The 25,071-nt window shown below is 40.3% G+C and overlaps 1 protein-coding gene across 1 annotated transcript in view; it reads right to left on the bottom strand.

The window, feature by feature from the left end:
• The window catches only part of LOC135516279 (dedicator of cytokinesis protein 11-like), a 104,807-nt gene that overhangs the window by 20,838 nt on the left and 58,898 nt on the right, over positions 1-25,071 (bottom strand). The window contains 8 exon segments of the mRNA XM_064940447.1: positions 7,206-7,421; positions 13,125-13,238; positions 13,823-14,005; positions 14,270-14,407; positions 14,575-14,690; positions 17,380-17,522; positions 21,924-21,971; positions 24,445-24,511. Coding sequence (XP_064796519.1) covers positions 7,206-7,421; positions 13,125-13,238; positions 13,823-14,005; positions 14,270-14,407; positions 14,575-14,690; positions 17,380-17,522; positions 21,924-21,971; positions 24,445-24,511 — 1,025 coding nt within the window.

The following is a 25,071-nucleotide window of genomic DNA, read 5'->3' as shown; positions in this document are numbered from 1 at the left end:
AATAGTGAGCCAACAGGTTTTCTGTCAGGATTTGGCCAGGGTTGTTCCGGGTTTTGGTCACTAGATGCCCCCATTGTGCTTTTTGACCTCATGTTTTTTCCCTTGTTCCCCATTATTATTTGCACCTGTGCCTCGTTTTCCCTGATTGTATTTAAACCCTTAGTTTCCCTCAGTTCTGGGCTCTGTGTTTGTATGTTAGCACCCAGCCCTAGTGTTCTGTGTATTCTTGTCGATTCCGGTGGATGCTCTTGTGGAATTCTGTTTTTATTTTTGAGTATCTCTTGAGGCTTTTTGTGCTATTCCTACCACCTTTTGGATTTGCCATTTTTTTGTATTGAAGGACTTCTCCTTTTTACTTTATTAAATACACCGTCTTAAGTACTGCTGTGTCTGCCTCATCTTCTGGGTTCTGCTGGCTCAGTTGGTTAAGTGACTGTTTCTCACTCCGGAGACCCAGGTTCGTAACCGGGTCCTGACATTTTCAGCACTTTTATTTCCATGACTGATCAAAACTCATTTTTTTCATGACTTTCTCTTGTCTCTCTGTAGCAGACATATGGTAAGCAATATGTGTGGAACATCAAATCGCAATAAAATTGCAGTACGGAATCTCAATACAATTGTAAGAATCACAATACATATCACATCGGCACCTAAGTATCATGATAATATTGTATGGTGAGGTCCTTGACAATTCCCAGCCCTAAAAGTCTGTGGTTGGAATGCTTTGTTACAAACATTTACATACTGTACATATCAGATTCCTTCTGCACGGCACACAAACATAAAAAGACAAAGTTCAAGTAGAGTGCTGGGATATTCAGTTCCAACTGCCACATGATGTAAGTCATTGGCGTTAACTCAAGCATACTGTATTTCCTAAGTATTTTCCACTGATACAATTATACGGTATATCACAAAAGTGAGTACACCCCTCACATTTTTGTAAATATTTGAGTATATCTTTTCATGTGACAACACTGAAGAAATGACACTTTCCTACAATGTAAAGTAGTGAGTCTACAGCTTGTATAACAGTGTAAGGTTGCCCTCCCCTCAAAATTACTCAACACACAGCCATTAATGTCTAAACCGCTGGCAACAAAAGTGAGTACACCCCTAAGTGAAAATGTTCAAATTGGACCCAATTAGCCATTTCCCCTCCCCGGTGTCATGTGACTCGTTAGTGTTACAAGGCCTCAGGTGTGAATGGGGAGCAGGTGTGTTAAATGTGGAGTCATCGCTCTCACACTCCCTCATACTGACTGGTCACTGGAAGTTCAACATGGCACCTCATGGCAAAGAACTCACTGAGGATCTGAAAAAAAGAATTGTTGCTCTACATAAAGATGGCCTGAGCTATAAGAAGATTGCCAAGACCCTGAAACTGAGCTGCAGCACGTTGGCCAAGACCATACAGCGGTTTAACTGGACAGGTTCCACTCAGAACAGGCCTCGCCATGGTCGACCAAAGAATTTGAGTGCACGTGCTCAGCGTCATATCCAGAGGTTGTCTTTGGGAAATAGACGTATGAGTGCTGCCAGCATTGCTGCAGAGGTTGAAGGGGTGGGGGGTCAGCCTGTCAGTGCTCCGACCATACGCCGTACACTGCATCAAATTGGTCTGCATGGCTGTCGTCCCAGAAGGAAGCCTCTTCTAAAGATGATGCACAAGAAAGCCCGCAAACAGTTTGCTGAAGACAGACTAAGAACATGGATTACTGGAACCATGTCCTGTGGTCTGATGAGAACAAGAGAAACTTATTTGGTTAAGATGGTGTCAAGCGTGTGTGGCGGCAACCAGGTGAGGAGTACAACGACAACTGTGTCTTGCCTACAGTCAAGCATGGTGGTGGAAGTGTCATGGTCTGGGGCTGCATGAGTGTACCCATTTGGACATTTTCACTTAGGGGTGTACTCACTTTTGTTGCCAGTGGTTTAGACATTAATGGCTGTGTGTTATTTTGAGGGGACAGCAATTTTACACTGTTATACAAGCTGTAGACTCACTACTTTACATTGTAGCAAAGTGTCATTTCTTCAGTGTTGTCACATGAGAATATATACTCAAATATTTACAAGAATGTGAGGGGTGTACTCACTTTTGTGATATACTGTACATGTTACAATAAAGTGTTATTTCCTGAGCATGTTGAATCCTTTAGTCATCAGTTGTGATCAACAGGCACCCTATTCTCTATATACAGTACCTAGTACACTACTCTTGACTATGGCCCTGGCCAAAAGTAGTGCACTATATAGGAAATAGTCATGTGAGGTCACCATCTTAGCTATGTTTATTTGAAACTAAATTCTAAACCAATATTGACAGTCAGACACTGGCACACAGTCACAGCAGTATGAGTCTTGGTTTACACTAACTGCTCAATGTATGAATAAGCCACAAACAGACAGACAGACAGACAGGGAGAGTGAGAGAGCACAGGCTCCCTGATGGATAAACCTAATGTCAATAGTTCCTCAGGGCTGCAAATAAAAGGCATTATACAAACCACCTCAGCATACATCACAGTTACAATGTACAAATATATGTTTAGCAAAAGCCTTTATGCAAAGTGACAGAGTACAGTAAGTGCATCCATTATTAGTATGTGTATGTGACCCCTGCGGGAATTGAACCCACAATATAAAATGTTGTGCAAAAAGAATGGGATTCAAACCCACGCATGCAGAGAACAATGGCTTAGCAATCTGTCGCCTTAACCACTCAGGCACCTCATCCCCTAAGCACTGTCCTAAAAAAAAAAGAGTTGGCTCATGCCCCAATGCCCTGCAGGACACAGTGTGGACTTTGTACTGACCCAGAGTCAGATATCTGTATTGTGTTTAGTGTTGCACGGTATAACTTCTGTACTTTTTAGATACTAGAAAATGAAAAACGGTTTAGTACTAGAATTTGTTACTTTCGGTACTTCTGTCAAATGTGTCTCACGGATCAACTCCTATCATCACAGCTGATGTCACTCTTCTAGTGCAAAAGCGCCGTGACTGCTCCACCTAACCAGTACTGGGTGTCTAGGCTGCATCATGTCAGCGCCCAACTCATGCTGCAGAAGTTAACGCACTTGAATAATGCGACGATACATGTAGAAATGTTGAAACTGTTAATTAGTGTTCGCAAAACAATGTCAAAGCTGATTGCCACTTAAAACCGGTCTCTCTATCAGGTCCCTGCCAAAGATTACCTACAGAGAGCAATAGTAATCTTTTTGTAGGCACTAACTCCTCCATGGGTTGTTGGACAAAGCCTACGGGGAAAAAGAATGGAGTTTTTGTAGTGTTTTTGGATAAACGCTGAAAATAAAGTATGGTAAACACAGGCTTAGGAGATCTGATACGCTTTGGTCTACGAGATAATCTACATCAGCTAAAGCAATTATGTAATACAAAAAAGGCACAAAGTACATGAAGGCGCCATAATTCATAAAGGTCATGTTAACTGAATGATATGATCTCATAGAACAAAATGTATAAGATCTCCTAAGCCTGTGTTAACCAAAGACCTTATTTTCGGCATTTATCCCAAAATCCTATTCTTTCCCCATTAATTTTCCCCATAGGAAGGGCTGAACAAACCAGAGGTAACTCATTTCTGGGTTTTTGGACGACAAGCTCTACTGACTCAGCGAACTGACTCCGGGAAGCCCCCTCTTGACTCGTGTATTACCTCATAAATTGTTAAAGAGACAGCATACACTTTATATAAAATAAGCTACTTCTATGCAAATGTTGTTGATTAGCACAATAAAATAAGTCTCAAATGGAAGGGAAATAGATTGTTTGTCATATATATATTGTTTGTGTATTTGACAATACAGCATTATTATTATATATTTGTTCTATAACACAATGCATGCATACACTCCTATTGAATATGCATTTAACCTGTATTGTGACTAGACCTAGTCTACATCTTGATTTACCCAGTTTATCAATAGAGATTTACCATTCAAATACATTATTACCATCATGTTGTTATGAAGTTAGATTGGTAAAAAATATATATATACAGTTGAAATCGGAAGTTTACATACACCTTAGCCAAATACATTTAAACTCAGTTTTTCACAATTCCCGACGTTTAATCCTAGTAAAAATTACCTGTTTTAGGTCAGTTAGTATCACCACTTTATTTTAAGAATGTGAAATGTCAGAATAATAGTAGAGTGATTTATTTCAGCTTTTATTTCTTTCATCAAGTTCCCAGTGGGTCAGAAGTTTACATACACTCAATTAGTATTTGGTAGCATTGCTTTTAAATTGTTTAACTTGGGTCAAATGTTTCTGGTAGCCTTTCACAATAAATTGGGTGAATTTTGGCCCATTCCCCCTGACAAAGCTGGTGTAACTGAGTCAGATTTGTAGACCTCCTTGCTCGCACATGCTTTTTCAGTTCTGCCCACAAATGTTCTATAGGATTGAGGTCAGGGCTTTGTGATGGCCTCTCCAATACCTTGACTTTGTTGTCCTCAAGCAATTTTGCCACAACTTTGGAAGTATGCTTGGGGTCATTGTCCATTTGGAAGACCCATTTGCGACCAAGCTTTAACTTCCTGACTGATATCTTCAGATGTTGCTTCAATATATCCACATAGTTTTCCTGCCTCATGATGCCATCTATTATGTGAAGTGCACTAGTCCCTCCTGCAGCAAAGCACCCCCACAACATGATGCTGCCACCCCCGTGCTTCACGGTTGGGATGGTGTTCTTCGGCTTGTAAGCATCCGCTTTTTTCCTCCAAACATAACGATGGTCATCATGGCCAAGCAGTTCTATTTTTGTTTCACCAGACCAGAAGTACGATCTTTGTCCCCATGTGCAGTTGTAAACCGTAGTCTGTTTTTTTTATGGCGGTTTTGGAGCAGTGGCTTCTTCCTTGCTGAGCAGCCTTTCAGGTTATGCCAATATAGGACTTGTTTTACTGTGGATATAGATATTTTTGTACCTGCTTCCTCCAGCATCTTCACAAGGTCCTTTGCTGTTGGATTGATTTGCACTTTTCGCATCAAAGTACGTTCATCTCTAGGACAGAACGCGCCTCCTCCCTGAGCGGTATGACGGCTGCGTGGTCCCATGGTGTTTCTATTTGCATACTATTGTTTGTACAGATGAATGTGGTACCTTCAGGCATTTTGAAATTGCTCACAAGGATGAACCAGACTTGGAGGTCAAAAAATGTTTTTCTGAGGTCTTGGCTGATTTCTTTTCATTTTCCTATGATGTCAAGCAAAAAGGCACTGAGTTTGAAGGTAGGCCTTGAAATAGATCCACAGGTTCACCTCCAATTGACTCAAATTATGTCAATTAGCCTATCAGAAGCTTCTAAAGCAATTACATAATTTTCTGGAATTTTCCAAGCTGTTTAAAGGCACAGTCAACTTAGTGCATGTAAACTTCTGACCCACTGGAATTGTGATACTGTGAATTGTAAGTGAAATAATCTCTGTAAACAGTTGTTGGAAAAATGACTTGTCATGCAAAGTAGATGTCCTAACCGACTTGCCAAAACTATAGTATGTTAACAAGAAATTGTGGTTGAAAAACAAGTTTTAATGACTCCAACATAAGTGTATGTAAACTTTTGACTTCAACTGTATATACCGTACCAGTCAAAAGTTTGGACACAGCTACTCATTCCAGGGGTTCTTTATTTGTACTATTTCTACATTATAGAATAATAGTGAAGACATCAAAACTATGTAATAACACATATGGAATCATGTAGTAACCAAAAACGTGTTAAACAAATAAAAATATATTTTATATTTAAGATTATTCAAAGTAGCCACCCTTTGCCTTGATCACAGCTTTGCACACTCTTGACATTCTCTCAAACAGCTTCATGAGGTAGTCACCTGTAATGCATTTCAATGAACAGGTGTGCCAAGGAATTTCTTTCCTTCTTAATGTGTTTCAGCCAATCAGCTGTGTTGTGACAAGGTAGGGGTGGTATACAGAAGATAGCACTATTTGGTAAAAGGCCAAGTCCATAATATGGCATGAACAGCTCAAATAAGCAAAGAGAATCAACAGTCCATCATTACTTTAAGACATGAAGGTCAGTCAATCTCCAATCTAAAATCAAATCTGGAGTCGGCTTTCTATTCCGCAACAAAGCCTCCTTCACTCACGCCGCCAAACTTACCCTAGTAAAACGGACTATCCTACCGATCCTCAACTTCGGCGATGTCATCTACAAAATAGCTTCCAATACTCTACTCAGCAAACTGGATGCAGTTTATCACAGTGCCATCCGTTTTGTTACTAAAGCACCTTATACCACCCACCTCTGCGACCTGTATGCTCTAGTCGGCTGGCCCTCGCTACATATTTGTCGCCAGACCCACTGGCTCCAGGTCATCTACAAGTCCATGCTAGGTAAAGCTCCGCCTTATCTCAGTTCACTGGTCATGATGGCAACACCCACCCATAGCACGCGCTCCAGCAGGTGTATCTCACGGATCATCCCTAAAGCCAACACCTAATTTGGCCGCCTTTCCTTCCAGTTCTCTGCTGCCTGTGACTGGAACGAATTACAAAAATCGCTGAAGTTTGAGACTTTTATCCCCCTCACCAACTTTAAACATTTGCTATCTGAGCAGCTAACCGATTGCTGCAGCTGTACATAGTCCATCGGTAAATAGCCCACCCAATTTACCAACCTCATCCCCATACTGTTTTTATTTATTTACTTTTCTGCTCTTTTGCACACCAGTATCTCTACCTGCACATGACCATCTGATCATTTATCACTCCAGTGTTAATCTGCAAAATTGTAATTATCCGCCTACCTCCTCATGCCTTTTGCACACAATGTATATAGACTATTTTTTTCTACTGTGTTATTGACTTGTTTACTCCATGTGTAACTCTGTGTTGTTGTCTGTTCATACTGCTATGCTTTATCTTGGCCAGGTCGCAGTTGTAAATGAGAACTTGTTCTCAACTAGCCTACCTGGTTAAATAAAGGTGAAATAAAAAATAAAAAAATCAGGAAAAGTTCAACATTTTTGAAAGTTACCACAGCATTCTGCAGCGATACACCATCCCATCTGGTTTGTTCTTAGTGGGACTGTACTACACGCTCTCAAAGGTGTTTTAGAGCGTGTAGTACAGTACCCATTGACATACATACATATTCACATAGATAGTCATACATATTTCTATACATCACTGACTGTACCTCTGAGAGATCTCCATTCTTGATGTGTGCCCGGGCCATGCTGTCCAGCCAGGTGCGTCGTAGCTCGGGGGTGGAGGCGTAGGAGCGTGCCAGGCTGTACTGCAGGTCCAGCAGCATCTCCGGGTCCTTCTCATGCTCCCTCATCTGGGCCGTGGCCATGAGCACCGTCCGGATACGCTTGGTCAGTCCCTTCACCTCCCCAGGGAATGCTGTCGACTGGACACACACACAAACAGAGTGAAGTAAATGAAATTTAAAAATGTCACTCTGTGATAAGTCACTTACTCAAAGCCACAAGAGGGTAGAACACATTTAAAACATTGCTTGTTAGGGGGAGGTAGTTGCAGGAATACAGTATGTATGCTATAGTCCCAACTGTTGATCTGGCTGTGTCAAAACTAGTCAGATTTTATAGGTATGTAGGAATCCCTTGCTGATTTAAATCTTGTGCTTATTACGGGCAAAAACTAAATACATGTTGTTTTTAAACTCTCGTAAGAATGTTTCAGATTAACTAAATGTTCACTCATTAGATTGGTTCTCCAATCGAATGTGTTCCCGCGTATATTTACAGTACCAGTCAAAAGTTTGGACTGGTTCAAGGGTTTTTCTTTATTTTACACTTTTCTACATTGTAGAATAATAGTGAAGACATCAACACTATGAAATAACACATATGGAATCATGTTGTAACCAAAAAAAGTGTTAAAATGTATTTTAGATTCTTCAAAGTAGCCACCCTTTGCCTTGATGACAGCTTTGCACACTCTTGGCATTCTCTCAACCAGCTTCACAAGGAATGCTTTTTCAACAGTCTTGAAGGAGTTCCCTCATATGCTGAGCACTTGTTGGCTGCTTTTCCTTCATTCTGCACTCCAACTCATCCCAAACCATCTCAATTGGGTTGAGAAGGATAACAGGAGGGGATGTGGATGGTGATAGAAGGTTGCCTATAAGTTCTGGAGGAGAGCCACATTCATGGTTAGAATGTATGAGTATTGGTTGTAATACAAGTTATACGGTGCCTTGACCAATTAATAGGCACAAAGACCATAACTACTCCCCGGGGAAGTGGGTATCATTACTTTGGAAAATTGTTAATAGAGGGTGTGTGTTAGAGCCATGAGTGAGGAAATCTAAACACCCTAGACACATCGAGAGGGGCGTAGAAATAACCACTATTGAAATGGCATCTGTAGTTTCTGACACTCCGGTAAAAGGGGGAACAGAATAGGAAAACTATAACAAAGCCATAGAGGCGCAATTTCAGTTTAATCCAACAGAAAAGATAGAACAAATAAAACAACAAATATTGTGGTTTAATCTCAAATATACTAATTGACAACAACTAAAAATATTTTTTCCATAACATAAAAAAAAAAGGTATACTCTTTGTAAATTATTTCATAAATAGGACTGGTGGAGTTTAAAAAATGTTTTAAAACATATTGAACTAGGCAAGTCAGTTAAGAACAAATTCTTATTTACAATGACGGTCTACCAAAAGGAAAAAGACCTCAAGCTGGGACGGGGGCTGGGATTTAAATAAATTTAGAAAACATATATACAAATTAATTTAAAAAAAAAATGTAACATTTAAATACAAAGAAAATATAAAAATAAATAAATAACATAAATATAGGACAAAACACACATTACGACAAGAGAGACAACATTACATAGAGACCTAAGACAACAACATAGCAAGGCAGCAACACATGACAACACAGCATGGTAGCAGCACAACATGACAACAAGATGGTAGCAACACAACATCGTAGCAGCACAAAACATGGTACAAACATTATTGGGCACAGACAACAGCACAAAGGGCAAGCAGGTAGAGACAATAATATGCAAAGCAGCCACAACTGTCAGTAAGACTGTCCATGATTGAGTCTTTGAACAAAGAGATTGAGATAAAACTGTCCAGGTTGAGTGTTTGTTGCAGCTCATTCCAGTCGCTAGCTGCAGCAAACTGAAAAGACATGCGACCCAGGGGTGTGTGTGCTTTGGGGACCTTTAACAGAATGTGACAGGCAGAACGGGTGTGGTATGTGGAGGATGAGGGCTGCAGTAGATATCTCAGATAGGGGGGAGTGAGTCAGTGGGTCAGGTATACAGAGATGACCAGTTTACAGAGGAGTATAGAGTGCAGTGATGTGTCCTATATTGTTGGCAAATCTGATGGCTGACATCTAGCTGCTCGAGAGCACCCTTACCTGTTTATCTATAAATCTCTGTAACCTAGCATGGTTAGGATGGTCATCTGAATCAGGGTTAGTTTGGCAGCTGGGGTGAAAGAGGAGCGATTACGATAGAGGAAACCAAGTCTAGATTTAACTTTAGCCTGCAGCTTTATGTGCTGAGAGGACAGTGCACCGTCTAGCCATACTCCCAAGTACTTGTATGACGTGACTACCTCAAGCTCACTCACTTGGTGACAGGCAGTGGCTAAGACAACAGATTTTCTGACTTTATACACTGCACTCTTTGAGAGGTAGTTAGCAAACCAGGCCAAGGACCCCTCAGAGACACCAATACTCCTCAGCCGGCCCACTAGAATGGAATGGTCTACCGTATCAAAAGCTTTGGTCAAGTCAATAAAAATAGCAGCACAACATTGCTTAGAATCAAGGGCAATGGTGAGGTCATTTAGGACCTTTAAGGTTGCAGTGACACATCTATAACCTGAGTGGAAACCAGATTGCATACCAAAGAGAAATACTATAGGCATCAAGAAAGCCAGGCAGTCGATTATTGACAAGTTTTTCCAACACTTTTGTTAAACAGGGCAAAATAGAAATAGGCCAGAGTTATGTCACACATGCAGCTAACAAAACTATATGGAAATGTCTGCTCTACCCAAAATGACAACCAACTAATTGCCGCAAAAATGGAAGAGGCAAGTGGAAGGTGGAAAAAGTAAGGAAGTTGTCTGTCGGCCCTGCATTAAAGACCAACATTGGTTAAAGAAAATTGTGATATATAATAATATATACCAGATTCATTTAAGGACCAAACAATGTACAGCTGTGCCATATAGATTGCATATGGATTATGAATTGACACACAAAACAACGCTGGATTTAAAACTTAAGAATTTTGTATAATAATTTAAATTGAAAAATTCTACAACCAATAGAATGTTTTATATATATATATATATAGGGGATACAACCTTTCCAGCTCTGCAGATTTTTCTGCGAGGACGCAGAGTCATTAGATCATTTATATTGATACTGTCCATATGTAGCTCGTTTTTGGTCACAGGTCCAGGAATGGCTGAAGAATTGCAACATTTACCTGGAGCTAACGCTGAAGATAGAAATACCGGGTGATTCAGAGCATTGGACTAGTAACCGGAAGGTTGCAAGATCGAATCCCTGAGCTGACAAGGTAAAATTCTGTCGTTCTGCCCCTGAACAAGGCAGTTAACCCACAGTTCCTAGGCAGTCATTGAAAACAAGAATTTGTTCTTCACTGACTTGCCTAGTTAAAAAAATGTAATTAAATTTGAAAAGTCATAGTCAATCAATCAATAATATAATAATTATTTTAGCAAAAATGTTTATCTTTAATTTACAATCTGTAGAAACTATGAGAATAGAAAGGTTCAGTACTTTGTGACGCATCAAAGCACAGTTAAAAATATATGGCAAATAGAAATCAAACTGGATGGACATCAGAAAGAGTGGAAGGCCAGGACTAAAAACAAAATATAACTATTGTAAAAAAGATTGTGTCTGTAAAATGTATATAGTATGTATAAGCTGGAAGTGTTGTTGTTAAATAGTTTACTCCAATTAGAGAAGGGTTGGTAGGTTTTGCAGGAAATAATAAAGGAACATATATTTTTAAAAAAGAAGTATTTATATACACTACCGTTCAAAAATTTGGGGTCACTTAGAAATTTCCTTGTTTTTGAAAGAAAATATAATTATTTTGTCCATTAAAATAACATCAAATTGATCAGAAATACAGTGTACACATTGTTAAATCTACATAGGGGTACAGAGGCCCATTATCAGCAGCCATCACTTCTGTGTTCCAATGGCACGTTGTGTTAGCTAATCCAAGTTTATCATTTTAAAAGGCTATTGATCATTAGAAAACCCTTTTACAATTATGTTAGCACAGCTGAAAACTGTTGTCCTGATTACAGAAGCAATACAACTGGCCTTCTTTAGACTAGTTGAGAATCTGGAGCATCATCATTTGTGGGTTCGATTACAGGCTCAAAATGGCCAGAAACAAAGCACTTTCTTCTGAAACTCGTCAGGCTATTCTTGTTCTGAGAAATTAAATCTATTCCATGGGAGAAATTGCCAAGAAACTGAAGATCTAGTACAAAGCTGTGTACTACTCCCTTCCCAGAACTGCGCAAACGGGCTCTAACCAGAATAGAAAGAGGAGTGGGAGGCCCCGGTGCACAACTGAGCAAGAAGACAAGTACATTAGAGTGTCTACTTTGAGAAACAGACGCCTCACAAGTCCTCAACTGGCAGCTTCATTAAATAGTACCCGCAGAACACCAGTCTCAACGTCAACAGCGAATAGGCGACTCCGGGATGCTGGCCTTCTAGACAGAGTTCCTCTGTCCAGTGACTGTTATTTATCCCATCTTAATCTTTTATTTGTATTGGCCAGTCTGAGATATGGCTTTTTCTTTGCAACTATGCCTAGAAGGCCAGCATCCCAGCTGAGGACCCCTCACAAGTCCTCAACTGTCAGCTTCATTAAATAGTACCTGCAAAAAAACAACGTCAACAGTGAACAGGCGACACCAGGATGCTGTGTTTTGTTTTTGCATGAACTTTTACCAGATCGAATATGTTATTATCTCCAACATTAATTTCACATTTTCACAAACTTCAAATTGTTTCCATTCAAATGGTATCAAGAATATGCATATCCTTGCTTCAGGGCCTAAGCTACAGGCAGTTAGGTTTGGGTATGTCATTTTAGGCGAAAATTGAAAAAGGGGTACAATCCAGAACACAGTTCCCATTCTTCATAGTGCATTTGCATCGGAGTCATTTAGCAGGTGCTCTCATTCAGTGAGACTAAAGTGTGTTCACAGGCAAAATCACAAGGCATCCAATCATGGTCATCTGCTCGACTCAAGACTGCATTAGCCCAATGAGCTAAAGCCTATGCAATAGGCTAGCTCTGGGGGTTAACACGAGTCTTTTACAACTCAGACACATGCATTTCAACATATTACCGACTGCAGCAAGACTTCGATCATGTACATATCTTATGTTGTAATCTCTCTTTCCAAGTCAACAGTAAAGTTAATATCTGACAGAGGAACAACCCAAGAAGATAAACAAACTACAGTATGACTCATGAAAGAACCACAGACAGTGCAGTATATCGGTCTCATTGACACACCTTTGAACCTCATTATGGGAGTCCCACACTGTTCCTGTGGTTCTGACACTGCCTACAGCAGGACTGTCTGTACTCTACACTAGGTTAGCTTCATCCCACAGCTGCTTTGTAACTGTTGGAGAACTAGTTGTTGAATGAAGATGGAAGAGGTACAGTATCTACTGGGTGAAAAACAGACCCAAGGGGATGAAACCCCCGCAGTCCGAATCACCACAGTCCGACTCACCACAGTCCGACTCACCACAGTCCAAATCACAGCAGTCCGAAGGAAAACAAACTATATTTGCACACAGGTCTGGTAGTTTGAAAGGGCTTACAGCAGACCTCTGCTTACATATTATAATATTCTATTGCAGGGTTACCTTAAAGGTTTCGTGACTGTTGTCGCTGTTGTTGATGATGGAGACTCAAGACCATTTCGGCCTTACGAGATAAAGCCTAGCAATTACGTAACCCTGGGAGCTAACTCAGGTCATAACCACCTACAACAAATAAACATTCCAAGCTTTTCCTAACTGTTACCTTCATTGCTTTGTCGCTGTTGGCAAAGTTGTTGATGATGGAGAGGGACTCCTGGAAGCGGGAGCTGCCGGTCAGCGCCACGTCTGAGATCAGCTGGCTCACCGCGATGATGATCTGGACCAGGAAATAGGAAGAGTGGAGAGGGGAACAGATGTGAACACAACACCTCCATCAAATAGATGCGTTATGGGATGGAAATTGGAATCAGTGACTAACTTCACCATGGATGATGTGGTAGATATGAGTCTCGTGGCACTTTGTGAAAGCATGGAGCAGGTCTCTGACACAACCGATTGTTAGAAGATGTTAGGAAACTAAGCAGGCGGTCTGTATTTAATTCATTCTTTGGTCAGATTATCAAAGCAATCTAAGTACTGTGATGTCAAATCTGCATTGACTTCAGTTTCCAGGTGTTCTATAGCCTTTCCTACTAACTGTTCATAGTAACTGTTTATGTTTGTGTGAACATTAAATATATTTGTGTGAGGGGAGTTTGTGCGTGATTAATAGCTGAAACTGCACAACGAGGACTAATGACCTTGGGGATAGTGTTTAGTTCAAATGTTTTGATTACATAATCATAACAGTGATGGACTGTTGATGATACAGTAACAAAATCAGCATTGCATTGTGCAGTTGACTAAACAATCAATGACAGTTGGCAGTTCCTTGCCGTTCAGGGGGATGCTGTATCTGACCTGTAGGTGAGTGCGTAGGAAGGTCCTCCTCTTGGTGTACTCATAGTTGTTCCTCATCAGCAGGTAGAGCAGAGCGGAGGCCTCGGCCCGCAGCAGACCCATCTTAGACACACAGCACTTCAGTACCTCGTAGCACAGAGCCGCACACAGAGTCACGCGGCCCTTGAACAACGCCGTTGGGAACTGATAACCACAAAATACCAACATTACGAGGCAAGCCCGTATTATGGTAATAATATCAATATTCAGTATTTATATAGAGTATACATTGTATGTAGTAATGAAGTACATTAAAACAAGCATTTAATAAGCCATAGCAAAAATCCATATCTAATCCATAATCATTGAGACTGCAATTTGAGCACCTGGGCCTATTTTCCATCTATAAATCACCTGATTACTTATGTTATCTCCCGCCTTTAAAGTTATGAGAAATTTTGTTCCCACCTTGTTCATGAAAGCCCTGAGGGAGGCGAAGACGTGTTTGAGGGCAGCCTCTGATTGGCCGACTTTCAGAAAGTTCAGATAGATGTCAAAAACCTTCTTCATCAGGGGATTGTGGCCGTCGCTGTCCAGCAGCTGGTTCTGAGGAATCAATCAGTCAATCAATGGATCCACGTTTTCAAATACAAACCAACCAATCATTCACATGATCTGATGCTAACATCATTTGAATTTGAACTAGTCCATAACTAGGGCTTGTAATTGTTTTTGGTCAGGTCATGTGGTCAGTAAAGAGGTCTAGTACTGACCTTGAAGCACTGAGTGAAGTGTGAGAGGACGTCCAGTACACTGAGGCAGGCCTCAGTAGAGATATTACCCTCCAACAGAGCCTGGTGGTGGACCTCTGCCTCCGAGGGACCAGCCCCTGGGACCACACACCAGTAAGGAGAGAGAGAGAGTCAGAGGACATCTCCAGGCCATATACAACAGTGGAATATTGGGATGGCTCAGTATCAAAATTGGGACAGTGAATTGTATATCAGAGTAGCACCTAAATAAGAGTGTTAGAGAAGACAGCGGATAGTGAATATCATTATGTAACTAAATGATATTATGTAAACTTATAGCATATGTTTTGGAGGGCTCATAGTCAAGCTATAGCAGCGAGTGAACCACAAGCTGGGCTTACAGGAGACGTTGAATATGGCGATTCTCTTTTAAGCCCAGGAAGCAGCCATTCAACTTGCCATACTTAGCAATGAATTCCGCTGAGCAACTATCGTCATTACTGCTGTTTCCGCTCGGTATGTAGTTCCAAAAAAGGTTTAAATAAAAAGTCACATGCAAGAATCAGTCATTTTATTTGCAAGTGTGCATGCGCCAACTCCACCTCTTCTGCACCTCCAATAAAATCATTCATTACTGCCACGCACAGGTCGGCTCATCCAGCAGCAGGAAAGGTCATTGATTTGATAACCTACAACACTGTATGAATGTCATATCAATCTGTTGTTTCACCCGCGTTACACAAAATGCAATAATATATAATAGATTCAGTTGACAATATAGGGTATGTTTTTACAGTGGTTGTATATTTCTAGATAGGCTTTATTTAGTGTATTTGAATTACATTACTAATATTGCTGGACGTGCAGAAGAGTTGGCACATGCACACCTGCAATTTTTTAATTTTTAATAAAAAAAAAATATATATTTCCAGACGGGCATTTTTTCAGCTGCATGTAACTTTTTATTTTAGACCTTTTATGGAAGCACGATAGTTGCTTAGTGAAACTCCATTCTTTGGTAAGTACCGAATGTATTTTGACATTATTAAGCTTGAAAAGCTGGTGAATGGCAAGTTTAAAGGAGAATCACCATATTCAATGGCTACTTTGCAAGCCCAGATTATGGTTTAAGCAGTAAGTACAGTATACAGTTGAAGTCAGAAGTTTACATACACCTTAGTCAAATAGATTTAAACTCAGCATTTCACAATTCCTGATCCGAGTAAAAATTACCTGTCTTAGGTCAGTTAGGATCACCACTTGTGAAATGTCAGAATAATAGAGAGAATGATTTATTTCAGCTTTTATTTATTTCATCACATTCCCAGTGGGTCAGAAGTTTACATACACTCAATTAGTATTTGGTAGCATTGCCTTTAAATTGTTTTAATTGGGTCAAATGTTTCTGGTAGCCTTCCACAAGCTTCCCACAATACATTGGGTGAATTTTGGCCCATTCCTCCTGACAGAGCTGGTGTAACTGGTTTGTAGGCCTCCTTGCTCGCACAAGCTTTTTCAGTTCTGCCCACAAATGTTCTATAGGATTGAGGTCAGGGCTTTGTGATGGCCACTCCAATACCTTGACTTTGTTGTCCATAAGCCATTTCGCCACAACTTTGGAAGTATGCTTGGGATCATTGTCCATTTGGAAGACCCATTTGTGACCAAGCTTTAAATTCCTGACTGACGTCCTGACTGAGATTTTGCTTTAATATATCCACATAATTGTCCTTCCTCATGATGCCATCTATTTTGTGAAGTGCACCAGTCCCTCCTGCAGCAAAGCACCCCCATAACATGATGCTGCCACCCCCGTGCCTCACGGTTGGGATGGTGTTCTTCGGCTTGCAAGCATCCCCCTTTTTCCTCCAAACATAACGATGGTTATTATGGCTGAACAGTTCTTTTTTTGTTTCATCTCCAAAAAGTACAATCTTTGTCCCCATGTGCAGTTACAAACTGCAGTCTGGCTTTTTTATGGTGGTTTTGGAGCACGGGCTTCTTCCTTGTTGAGCAGCCTTTCAGGTTATGTATATATAGTACTCGTTTTACTGTGGATATAGATACTTTTGTACCTGTTTCCTCCAGCATTGTACCTGTTTCCTCCAGCATCTTCACAATGTCCTTTGCTGTTGTTTTGGGATTGATTTGCACTTTTCGCACCAAAGTACGCTCATCTTGAGGAGACAGAACGCGTCTCCTTCCTGAGCGGTATGACGGCTGTGTTGTCCCATGGTGTTTATATTTGCATACTATTGTTTGTACAGATGAACATGGTACCTTCAGGCATTTGGAAATTGCTCCCAAGGTTGAACCAGACTTGTAGTCTACAATTTATTTTCTGTGGTCTTAGCTGATTTCTTTTGATTTTCCCATGATGTCAAGCAAAGAGGCACTGAGTTTGAAGGTAGGCCTTTAAATACATCCACAGGTACACCTCCAAATGACTCAAATGAAGTCAATTAGCCTATCAGAAGCTTCTAAAGCCATGACATCAGTTTCTGGAATTTTCCAAGCTGTTTAAAAGGCACAGTCAACTTAGTGCATGTAAACTTCTGACCCACTGGAATTGTGATACTGTGAATTATAAGTGAAATAATCTGTCTGTAAACAGTTGTTGGAAAATTTATTGTGTCATGCACAAAGTAGATGTCCTAACCGACTTGCTAAAACTATAATTTGTTAACAAGAAATTTGTGGACTGGTTGAAAAAACTAGTTTTAATGAGTCCAACCTAAGTGTATGTAAACTCCCGACTTCAACTGTATGTGCAAACTTACAGTTTGAGGGAGGGAAGTGGGAAGGGATAGCATCATATTCATGTACCTATGTTGAGTGTGAGAGAGGTATCCATGGTGCTGAACTGCTGAAGCCTGCTCTGCATTAGGCCGGCTCTGCAGCGCATCACAGGCATGGTCTGGGACTTCCTGTCTGAAGAGAACAGCTTGGACACCCAGGCATCCTGACTCCTATACACACGCCGCCGACACGCACACACACACGCGCACACACACATTACTATAAGATGGGTGGAGAGAGACAATGACTATGATATAATGTATTGGCAGGGAACACCCAGGTGTCTTGATTAGGGCTGTGGCGGTATATAAAGAAAATTTAGTCTATTTCAGAACAAAATAGGATACTTTGAGTTGTCCTTATGTTAGGTCCTCATCTGGCTATGCCATATGGCTGTGGACTACACAAGTTCATTTAGCAGACCAGATTTGCATAGAAGTCCATGGCATTATTTTATAGTATGAAGAATACAATTGAACGAAGCTGAATAAAATTGAAAGGATATTTTCTCCAAACGATCTGAGGGAGTGTGCACATGCGGTTATTCGGTGTTGAGCGGTTAACAAAGAAATAGGCACACTTATATGCTTAATTTAGAGTTATTAATGTAACTTTAGTTATTTTACAAGCGTTTGGCTATATGTGTTGATTTTTAATAAATGCATAATGCGACTCTAATGATGATTTGAAAAAAAGTTGCATGAAAGGCATGAGTTCTGCTTGTTTTTTTTTGCACAGGCTATACACACACTACACCAGTCACTTATTCACAATTTGACAAGCACTTGATAATGCCTCAAATTTCCCGGCGGCATCCCCCTTGTGTGGCCGTAATGCCCCCGAAAAAAAATCCATGCCTTTTGCGGCCAGTAGCTGTTGTGCCCTTAGGCTGAATATTATAATTCCCTTCTCCCCGAGTGCTGCGTGCTCCGAAGCACCTCTCACTCATATGGCACTCCATCACATGATCAGGTCTTTCTCACAGGCTACAAGTGAAGACAGACACATCAGGGACGCAACTGTGTTCGTCCTTATCCAATTCCGAAGTGCACATTAAAGATATTGGAAGTGCCGTCTACATTTACTTTTCGTCAGCCAACAAGATGAGTAAGCCTAACGAACAGCAAAAGCACAAGCAAAAGTTGACCTATTATATTCTGCGCGCAGTCTGGGATAGTTGTGGGATGCGATAGATCCCAAATTAATACAACCACTAGCATCCCCAAAAACTTTTACACAATGAGGCTGACGCAACAGATCGAACGTTTAGCTTAAAATGTTGATAAACTATTACCGATAGGCTATTTATTCCTTCACATTATAAGCGCACACTATAAGTGCAAACGTTCCATTAGAAGGAAAACATCATTATCAAAAGTAACTGCAAATGCGATTATGCATGTAGTAATGCTTTTATTATAAAGGTGCATTTTTATGGTTTATCTTCCCCAAACTTGGAACTTTACACGCTGCTTATGTATGCCAGTTAGGCTCTACACCAAATCAAATCTAATTTTATTGGTCACATACAGTACACATGGTTAGCAGATGTTATTGCGAGTGAAGCGAAATGCTTGTGCTTCTAATTCCGACAGTGCAGCAATATCTAACAAGTAATATCTAACAATTCCACAACAAATACCTAATATCTCAAATCGAAGTAAAGGAATGGAATAAAAATATATAAATATATGGATGAGCAATTTCAGAGCGGCATAGACTAAGATGCAATAGATAGTATAGAATAAATATGAGATGAGTAATGCAAGATATGTAAACATTATTAAAGCGGCATTATTAAAGTGACGAGTGTTCCATTAATTAAAGTGGCCAATGATTTCAAGTCTGTATGTAGGCAGCAGCCTCTTTGTGCTAGAGATGACTGTTTAACAGTCCGATGGCCTTGAGATAGAAGCTGTTTTTCATTCCCCAACAACTACCTAATACACACAAATCTAAAGGGGTGAATGAGAATATGTACATATAAGTATATGGACGAGCGATGGCCGAGCGGCATAGGCACGGTGCAGTAGATGGTATAAAATACATTATATACATGTGATATGAGTAATGTAAGATATGTAAACATTAAATGGCATTATTTAAAGTGGTGTTGTTTAAAGTGACTAGTGATCCATTTATTAAAGTGTCCAGTGATTTGGTTTCAAGGTATGCAGCAGCCTCTCTGAGTTAGTGTTTGTTGTTTAGTAGTCTGATGGCCTTGAGATAGAAGCTGTTTCTTAAGCTCTCAGTCCCTGCTTTGATGCACCTGTACTGACCTCACCTTCTGGATGGTAGCAGGGTGAACAGGCAGTGGCTTGGGTGGTTGTTGTACTTGATGATCTTTTTGGCCTTCCTGTGACATCGGGTGCTGTAGGTGTCCTGGAGGGCAGTTAGTTTGCCCCGATGATGCGTTGTGCAGACCGCACCACCCCCTGGAGAGCCCTGTGGTTGTGGGCGGTGATACAGCCCGACAGGATGCTCTCAATTGTGCATCTGTAAACGTTTGTGAGGGTTTTAGGTGACAAGCCAAATTTCTTCAGCCTCATGAGGTTGAAGAGTTGCTGTTTCGCCTTTTTCAGCACACTGTCTGTGTGGGTGGTCCAATTCAGTTGGTCAGTGATCTGTACGCAGAGGAACTTAAAAACTTTCCACCTTTTCCAATGCTGTCCCGTCTATGTGGATAGGGGGGGGTTGATCCCTCTGCTGTTTCCTGAAGTCCAATGTCATATCCTTTGTTTTGTTGACATTGAGTGAGAGGTTATTTTCCTGACACCACACTTATCTCCTCCCTGTAGGCTATCGCGTCGTTGTTGTTAATCAAGCCTACTACTGTTGTGTCGTCTGCAAACTTGATGATTGATTTGGAGAGAGTAAAGTGGATTAATTTGCTTAATTAATGTGCTTAACTTAAGTGATTTGTACACATAAGCTGTGATATAAACCTTGTATCACAGCTTAAGTGACTATGATTAGAAAAAGGCATTGTTTCTTGCCATACGCTGGGCATCATTCACAAGTGATAATATATAATTCACAAATCATAGGCCAATATTGTCACTCATCGACTATTCTTGATTTAATCTTGTCTTTACATATACTAAATAATATCTGTGTGAAATTTGTTTTGATTTAGAATGGACCATTATCATACACCTGTCTTCGAAACAGGGGAAACCAAACTAAAATTAGTGCAAGGCAAAAAGGATAATGGTGGCCAAATGCCAGAGGCGTTGAATCATACAAAGGAGTTACTATGTGTGTGACGTAAGGTTGTAACCTGTATAAAGAGTGTGTGCCAAGACTGGACAAGTAGTTGTTTTCATGAACCAGCTCAGCTTTTATTATATTCTAATAAAAGTCTATTTGAACTCACAGGCTCTGGTATTTGAGAAATATTACTGACTGAATATTTCCAGGACAGCTGCTGCCCCAGCAGACTTGAAATCAATGGCTACTTCAATAATGGAAGACTAGTCACTTTAATGTTTAAATATTTGAGCTTTACTCATCCCATATGTATACAGTGTATTCTATTCTACTGTATGCCACTCCGACATCGGACGCTGTTTCTTAATCTCTCGGTCCCAGCTCATCCTAATATTTATATATTCCTTAATTCCATTATTTTACTTTTAGGTTGTGTGTATTGTTGTGAATTGTAGATATTACTGCACTGCTGGAGCTAGAAACACAAGCATTTCACTACACCAGCAAAAACATCTGCTAAACATGTGTATGTGTCATAACATTTGATTTGGTTTATAGAAAGGCTGCGCAACATGGGCTCTTGGGCTCTCATGTAGTGTTTTGCATTGACGTCAGAGTGATTAGAGGGACAATAGAGTGCCAGGCAGTTAGCAAGTTTGGTATGCTACTAATGACTGTCAGCAGCATCAGAGCTTGGAGAAGCCTTCATTTGACTGGCTTAATGACTTGTGACAGCCCGTGTGGCGGCAATACGGTCAACGTAACAGCCCTAGTCTTGACACAACAATACACTCCACTGAGCTTAAACAACTAGGGAGTTAATGACTCATGTAATGGACTAGCAGGAAACCTAAACCTGATAAACCAGACTCAGAAACACACGTACACCTAAAGATGATGATGCATTAACATTTTATTTTTTTTAACCTTTATTTAATTAGGCAAGTCAGTTAAGAACAAAATCTTATTTTCAATGACGGCCAAGGAACAGTGGGGTAACTGCCTGTTCATGGGCAGAACGGCAGATTTGTACCTTGTCAGTTCGGGGGTTAAAACTTGCAACCTTCCGGTTACTGGTCCAACGCTCTGACGCTCTAACCAATAGGCTTCCCTGCTGCTTTACCGCCCATTTATTAGCAATAACAAAAAAAGAATGACAACCTTTGACAACCAAGCCTAAAGATGTGTGGGGGACAATAATTATAATAGAATTTATTGCACTAGCGAGGAACCTTAGGTTGGACATCCAAGCATTCTTACTCCTACAAATACACACAGAGACACAGGTACGATATACCTGTTTAGGACAAACTTAGTAGCACTATATTTTAGTGCTGTACGTAATCCAAACATCATCCTACCTGCCAATGTTTCTCTTTCCAACGTAACGGAACTGCACCAGGCATGTCCTGAAAGAGATTGACGAGGTCCTGATAAATAACAGTTTATCTCATAGATGTTAATTGCAAATAATAGTCTTGTACATCACATAGTTGATTAGTGGTATGCAAATAGGACAACAACATCAATCACTTGATAAGTGATTGTTATACAGTGGCAAGAAAAAGCATGTGAACCCTTTGGAATTACCTGAGCTTCTGCATAAAGTGGTCATAAAATTGGATCTGATCTTCATCTAGGTCACAACAATAGACAATCACAGTCTGCTTAAACTAATAACACACAAACAATTATACGTTTTCATGTCTTTATTGAGCACACCATGTGCATTCACAGTGCAGGGTGGAAAAAGTATGTGAAGCCTTGGATTTAATAACTGGTTGACCCTCCTTTGGCAGCAATAACCTCAAACGTTTTCTGTAGTTGCTGATCAGACATTCACAACGGTCAGGAGGACTTTTGGACCTTTCCTCTTTTCAAAACTGTTTCAGTTCAGCATTAATCTTGGGATGTCTAGTGTGAACTGCGCTCTTGCCATAGCATCTCAATCGGGTTGAGGTCAGGATTCTGACTTGGCCACTCCAGAAGGTGTATTTTCTTCTGTTGAAGCCATTCTGTTGTTGATTTACTTCTGTGTTTTAGGTTGTTGTCCTGTTGCATCACCCAAGTTCTGTTGAGCTTCAATTGGCGGACAGATAGCCTAACGTTCCCCTGCAAAATGTCTTGATAAACTTGGGAATTCATTTTTCCGTTGATGATATCAAGCTGTCCAGGCCCCGAGGCAGCAAAGCAGCCCCAAACCATGATGCTCCCTCCACCATAATTTACAGTTGGATGAGGTTTTGATGTTGGTGTGCTGTGCCTTTTTTTATCCACACATAGTGTTGTGTGTTCCTTCCAAACAACTCAACTGTAGTTTCATCTGTCCACAGAATATTTTGCCAGTAGCGCTGGGGAACATCCAGATGCACTTTTGAAAACTTCAGACGTGCAGCAATGTTTTTTTTGGACAGCAGTGTCTTCTTCCGTGGTGTCCTCCCATGAACACCATTCTTGTTTAGTGTCTTACGTATCATAGACTTGTCAACAGAGATGTTAGCATGTTCCAGAGATTTCTGTAAGTCTTTAGCTGACACTCTAGGATTATTCTTAACCTCAGAGCATTCTGCGCCGTGCTCTTGCAGGACGGCCACTCCTAGGGAAAGTAGCAACAGTGCTGAACTTTCTCCATTTATAGACAATTTGTCTTACTGTGGACTGATGAACGTCAAGGCTTTTAGAGATACTTTTGTAACCCTTTCCAGCTTCATGCAAGTCAACAATTCTTAATCTTAGGTCTTCTGAGATCTCTTTCGTTTGAGGCATGGTTACTATCAGGCAATGTTTCTTGTGAATAGAAAACTCAAATTTTGTGAGTTTTTTTTTTATCGGGCAAGGCAGCTCTAACCAACATCTCCAATCTCGTCTCATTGATTGGACTCCAGGTTAGCTAACTCCAATTCGTTTTTGGAGAAGTCATTAGATCAAATTTGCTGACTAATTTATGCAGAAATCCAGGTAATTCCGAAGGGTTAACATACAGTTCCTTGCAAAAGTATTCATCCCCTTGGCGTTTTTCCTATTTTGTTGCATTACAACCTGTAATTCAAATGGATTTTTATTTGGATTTCATGTAATGGACATACACAAAATAGTTCAAAGTGGTGAAGTGAAATGGAAAAAATAACTTGTTAAAAAAAACAACAACAGAAAAGTGGTGCGTGCATACAGTGGGGCAAAAAGTATTTAGTCAGCCACCAATTGTGCAAGTTCTCCCACTTAAAAAGATGAGGCCTGTAATTTATCATAGATACACTTCAACTATGACAGACAAAATGAGAAGAAAAAAAATACAGAAAATTACATTGTAGGATTTTTTATGAATTTATTTGCTGTGTTTAAAAACGATTGCCTGTGCACACGTGCTCACACACACGCACATACCTTATTTTGACATTAACAACTAGTTTAATGGCTAGAGCTCAGGGTTTGTCCTGGGCAGGGGGTATGATCAGGAAAACTTCCTGACTCTAATCCTGCATCCACACAAGCGAATATAACCTATTATATTCTAATCCTGCATCCATACAGTGAATATAACCTATTATATTCTAGTCCTGCATCCATACAGTGAATATAACCTATTATATTCTAGTCCTGCATCCACACAGCGAATATAACCTACTATATTCTAATCCTGCATCCACACAAGATAATATAACCTACTCAATTCTAATCTTGCATCCACACAGCGAATATAACCTATTATATTCTAATCCTGCATCCACACAGCGAATATAACCTACTATATTCTAATCCTGCATTCACACAAGAGAATATAACCTATTATATTCTAATCCTGCATCCACACAGCGAATATAACCTATTATATTCTAGTCCTGCATCCACACAGTGAATATAAGATAATGGTCTTGTACTCACTCCAGTAGACTGAGGAAGTTGATGATGTCCTGAGGATTGACCTTGTTCCAGTAGGCCAGCAGGTTGTCTAAAGACAGAGACACAACAGGAGAGTGACAGACACTGAGACAGCTTTTGTAGCAGGTCAACAGGCAGAAACAACCAGAAGATTACACAATGACCAGGTCTGCGTCCCAATTTACACCATATTGCCTTTGTAGTGCATTACTTTTGAACAGGCCAAGGCAAAAGTAGTGCACCAAGTAGCACACCGATGTCTGCTAAAACCGCACAACAGTCAGAAATTCCACAAATGAGGCCAATGAAAATGTTTGAATATAGGCGTAATAATAGGATAGCTATAATATAGGTCAAATGAACACAACATAGAATATACAGTGCATTCATTCAGTGTCTAGGTATGCATCAACAAACCCCAAATAGAGAGAAGTGACTGTGTGGCGCTGACCATAGAGATACTGTAACATATTGCACATACTACAGTATGTCAATTCAGGAAGTACACTGACGTTCCAATTACAATTGTCTTCAACGCTTTTTAATGGGACAAATTGGAATTTGGTTTACTTTCTGAAATGGCTGGAACGGAAATCAAATTGACCCCAACCTTGGTATGTGTTCTACATG

Source organism: Oncorhynchus masou, chromosome 27, assembly GCF_036934945.1.
Source record: "Oncorhynchus masou masou isolate Uvic2021 chromosome 27, UVic_Omas_1.1, whole genome shotgun sequence".
NCBI classification, from domain to species: domain Eukaryota; kingdom Metazoa; phylum Chordata; class Actinopteri; order Salmoniformes; family Salmonidae; genus Oncorhynchus; species Oncorhynchus masou.
Note: the sequence above shows the minus strand (reverse complement) of the source record. Positions and strands in the feature narration are given on the sequence as shown.